We start from the raw sequence: 4,842 nt of genomic DNA on the forward strand, positions 1-4,842 counted from the left end.
AGGGTTTCAAGCAGATCCGAAGCAAATATGAACTAACAATTATATGCAGATTTAAATACAAAAGATAAAGAAATAAAACATGACACAGATAACACAGAGATTTAACGTGGTTCACCCAGAATGGGTTACATCCACCATACACAGTCGTCCAATCTTTCTTATTATCCAGCAAAAACAGTACATCAACCTTACAATGCCTTAAGCATCCCAACCGCTTATAACATGCGTTTTTTAGGGCAAAAACAAAGTCGGCCTTTTTAGGGTTTTTTTTTCTCGGGGGCTCCCGCCCCCGAACCCCCGCTTTTCTTGGGGGCTACCGCCCCCAAACCCCTGCCCGAGGCCCGACCCTGGACCCCAGCAAGGATACGTGCTGAGTGTACAATACTTTGCTGATCAGTCGCCACATTTCAACAAATCCTACAATTTCCATTTTATTTTCTATTTTAAATAATTGTTTATCTTTCTTCCTATTGAATCATGTTGAAAAACTCAATGTAAAAATCATTTTTTTCTTTTCTTTTGATAAATTATATGTTAACTACATTTAATTCATTAATAAAATTTCAAATCTATTAATGACTTGAAGGACTATCAAATATATCATACTAATCAATTTCTCTTATAAAATGACATAATAAATTAAAATGGAAATAAATTTTTACCTTGACAAAATTATATTATTGACTTAAAAGAAACTTTACTTATAGACCATAAATTTTTTTTTTTGTAAGGGTTGGTCCTATGGTTTCCTCATGTAACAGCATAACGAAATTTTGTGTGGAGATATAAAATATTATTTGTCTGATACACAAAAATTAAACGTCCCCCATGCGGGGGAGAAGCTCAGAAATCATGTAGGGGCAAGGAAGATTGGGTCTTTGACCTTGTCCTACCCACACAAGGCAGGAAAGTGCAGAGAAAATGATGGGATGAGAGTTGTAAGGGAGTTATATAATGTTTGGTAAACCAGTGGCGATCTTCGTTATTAACGTAGACTCTAGAGCAGGCATGTTCCCGCTTGTAAAATGGAACTCATCTTATTATTCCTGCTGTTTTCCTCTGTGAAATTAATTGATTCAATGCCACAGGAAGTGAGAATCGGAGGCTTCCTCGATTTGGAAAGCTATCAAGGCAAGCAATGTAACGTGGCCATACAATTGGCCATGCAAGATGCGAATGACCACCACACCCTTCTTAATGCTACCCGTCTTCAGTTTTTGAATGGTCAGATAGGAAGCAGCGCTCTCATAAATGCAGGGAATGGTAAAAATTCATTTCCTTCCTTTTTCTTTGGTTTTCTTTTTTCTGTCTCACACAGTTTTAATTTTTGCTGCGGAAATTAATTGCAATTGCTTGTTCAGTGATGAAACTGTTGACAGCAAATGTGGTGTCTGTGGTGGCACCCATGACAGCATATGTTTCCAACTTTATATCCTTGGCAACTGATTCTTCCCAAGTGCCGCTCCTTACATTTGCAGGCAATGATGCATCCATGTCCATGAAACATTCTGCATATTCTATTCAGATGATTGGCAGTGACGTAGTGCAAATGAAGGCAGTAGCTTCTCTAATTCGCAAGTTTTACTGGAGAGAAATAGTGGTTATATTTCAGGACGATGAATTGGGTGTGGGGGGCATTCTGGCTTTGAACAATGCACTCCAAACCTTTCCTGCCAGTTCCAGGATAGTTCAAAAGTTTCCAGTGTCTGACCAGTATTTCAATAGCTCTTCTTGGAAAGCAATTCTGAAGAGTATAGACAAGAACAAAACTAGGAGCCGTGTATTTCTTGTTCATACTAGTTATGGATTGGCCAAGAAAATCTTTTTGGAGGCAAAACATTCGGGCATCATGCAGCAGCAGGGCTGTGTATGGATTGTAACAGAATGGGTTGCGAATTATTTGGACGTTGTAAATGACAAGAGTATGGATTCAATGAAAGGAGTCATTGGGGTTCGCAGACGCATCCCAAGCTCTCCACGCCTTCAGAGTATCAACACCAGATGGAATGATAACTTCACAAGAATGTATCCACATGTAACTCACTCGGACAATATAGGTATAATTGGAGCCTACGCCTATGATTCTATCTGGGTAATTGCTAGAGCGATTGATGCTCTGTTCCGAGTCAACAACCGTACTGAATTGGAATTTAAGTCTTCAACGGATGCCCATATATTTCAGGAAGGAAACGCCATGTTTAAGATAGCAGCAGAGAACAGTTTCAAGGGAATTAGTGGTCAAATAGCATTCACAGAAAATGGGCTTCTTGAGGTTGATTCATATGACATCATCAATATAATCAACAGGGAAATCAGAGTTGTAGGATCATGGAGTAAGGAAGGCTTGAATTTGATAAGGGAAGGACTGGAGATCACATGGCCAAATGGATCTTCAATACCACCCTCTGGTTACAGAAAGTTTCTAGTGGGAGTCCCTCCACATGTTGTGTTCGCTGAATTTGTTAACATAACTGACGATAACAAGAACTTTTCAGGGTTCTGCATAGATGTATTTCTGCGTGCTTTGGAAAAGCTTCCTTATCATTTAGATTATGAATTTCAGCTTTCTGAGGAGTGCGACGAAAATCCAAACTATAATGACCTGGTTGACCAGGTTGCAAATAAGGTACCCTAACATTTCTATCTTGGTTTGGTTTCTTCTTTCTTTTACTTAGAAACTTGTTGACAGATGCATCTTCTATTAAATCCAAGGAAAGGAGTCATCAATACTGACTGACCTCCTACTCATGGCAGCTTAGTCAAATGATGACTTATGATTTAGATGCATGCTCCTTTGAAATGTTTTAATCCGTATATAAAAGCAGAGATGCCAGTATATCCATATAGTCCAGTTGTTTCTATCAAAATTAAATAACTTTTTGGGAGATAGCTTCCTAGAAAGACTGTCACAGCTAACATACGTGGCTCTGAGCCAAGGGGCATCGACTCAACATCTTTGTTGATGCTCAAGGATTTACCCAGCATGGGTAGGATTGATAGCTCTGATTTTTCAGTCCAGTACACATCATTGTTATGGATATTTAATATAAACAGCTTCAGTGAACATTAGGGTTATGCCTTTTACATGGCCTGTAATTAGTTGACTCGAAACATTTACAGAATCATTTAGTTGTGGACATTTTTAATAGAGCATTTTTTATAATCAACAATTTCTTTAATGAAATTCGAATAGCTTATTGCAGTGAAGAAAAGATCGTGTCATGTTTTTTTCATATTGTTTTAACACTAGTTCACTTCTATTCAGTTTTTTTCTGTTGTTGCATTTTTTCATCAGAGATGGAGACCTTTCAAGCATTGTACTATTGTTTTGTCCAGTGCCGTAGAATAAGTTGTCCCGTTCTTGCATTATTTCAAGGTCTGTGATAGATTGTTCAAAATATCTTTCAAATTTTAGGAATGATCGAAAGTTTTTAAAGAGTCTTTTTCTTCGGGCCTCAAATCTGTTGAAAAAGGCTGATTTAGGTTGATTTGCAATCTGATTAAGGGGCATTATTGAGTATATGTTTTACCCTTGGGCACTATTTCCAACAAAATTACCTTTGCTTAATTATTAGTTTGAGGTCTGTGGTTTTCTGTGTTTGAAATCCTGTGATAAAAAATAAAAGTACTTGTTTGGAGTAGTTTTCTGCCTAAGATCTGTACATATTTTGATCTAGATGGTCCTGATTAGGTGTTAATTATAATGGCTATAAAAATTTGGTTCCACTGTCTACTATGCTGAAAGCGTTAGCTGTCAGTCTAGTATTTGTATAAATATACTTCAACTTTAACATCGGTACATCTGAAAATAACTTCAATTGCTTTGTGAACATTATTTACTTAGAAAATTTTTGACGATTTATAATATTATTTTTTTCATGTATGCTAAAATCTTATGTTTTCTAATCCATATCAGAATAATATGCTGCTTATAACATTAGGACTTTAGAAGGAATATACGAACCTTGAACACATCGAATACTTATTAATATGCTTGCTGGTGGCCAGACATTTGATGCGGTTGTAGCTGATATAACAATACTCACAAACCGCACTGCAAAGGTAGATTTTACACAGCCATACACTGATACAGGGCTGGTAATCATGGTGCCTATGAAGAAGACACCATCTTCTGCGTGGCCCTTTCTACAACCTTTCACAAGATCCATGTGGTTGACTGCAGCAGCATTTATTCTTCTTACTGCTTTTCTTCTTTGGCTATTGGAAAGGGATGAGAATGATGCTTTCACAGGAAAGCCTGCCAAGCAAATGGAAGTCTCTCTCTGGTAAATGCTTCTTATACTCGAAAACTCTTAAATATATTACTTCAATTTTAGGGATTATATGTCATAGAAAAACATATAATGAAAACTGATACGCACCAAGAAACCAAGCAAGAACACAGTATACTTAAGGGAGAGAAATAGTTCTTGTCTATATTAATGAAATAGCAGTGGTTACTCTATAGGAAATCAACAATATAAACTTTTAATCCCAAACCCTAAACATACTTAAGCGAAAATTAAGTCATGTTTATATTATCTGATGAAATGAAATAAAGTCATAAATTGACTTTATTACTAAGCCTATCGCTTAAGACTAATATGTCCGGTGCAACTTTCTATTACATGACTCGAGAAAGAGATTTAACCCTCTCATCTTTAAACATCAACTTGACCTTTCCTTGGTGAATGTTTTTCTGAGACATATTGTCTCCCAAAAATACTTCACCTCCATTGCAGCTTTCATATTCTAAGAACGACTCCTTGTCAAGAATCATATGAAATAAAGCTTTTGAACCAGCCAACCTTGCATCATTACATGCATGTGTATTCAAAGATG

The 4,842-nt window shown here is 36.8% G+C and overlaps 1 protein-coding gene across 1 annotated transcript; it reads left to right on the plus strand.

Moving 5' to 3' along the window:
• Positions 1-773: 773 nt before the first annotated feature.
• LOC131075076 (glutamate receptor 3.2) lies at positions 774-4,290 on the plus strand. Its single transcript, XM_058011880.2, has 3 exons — positions 774-1,263; positions 1,362-2,626; positions 4,009-4,290. The coding sequence occupies exons 1-3, from the start codon at positions 1,026-1,028 to the stop codon at positions 4,288-4,290; spliced, it is 1,785 nt and encodes a 594-aa protein (XP_057867863.2). The 5' UTR covers positions 774-1,025.
• The last annotated feature ends 552 nt before the right edge of the window (positions 4,291-4,842 follow it).

The sequence above is a fragment of the Cryptomeria japonica genome, chromosome 3, assembly GCF_030272615.1.
Source record: "Cryptomeria japonica chromosome 3, Sugi_1.0, whole genome shotgun sequence".
NCBI lineage: Eukaryota > Viridiplantae > Streptophyta > Pinopsida > Cupressales > Cupressaceae > Cryptomeria > Cryptomeria japonica.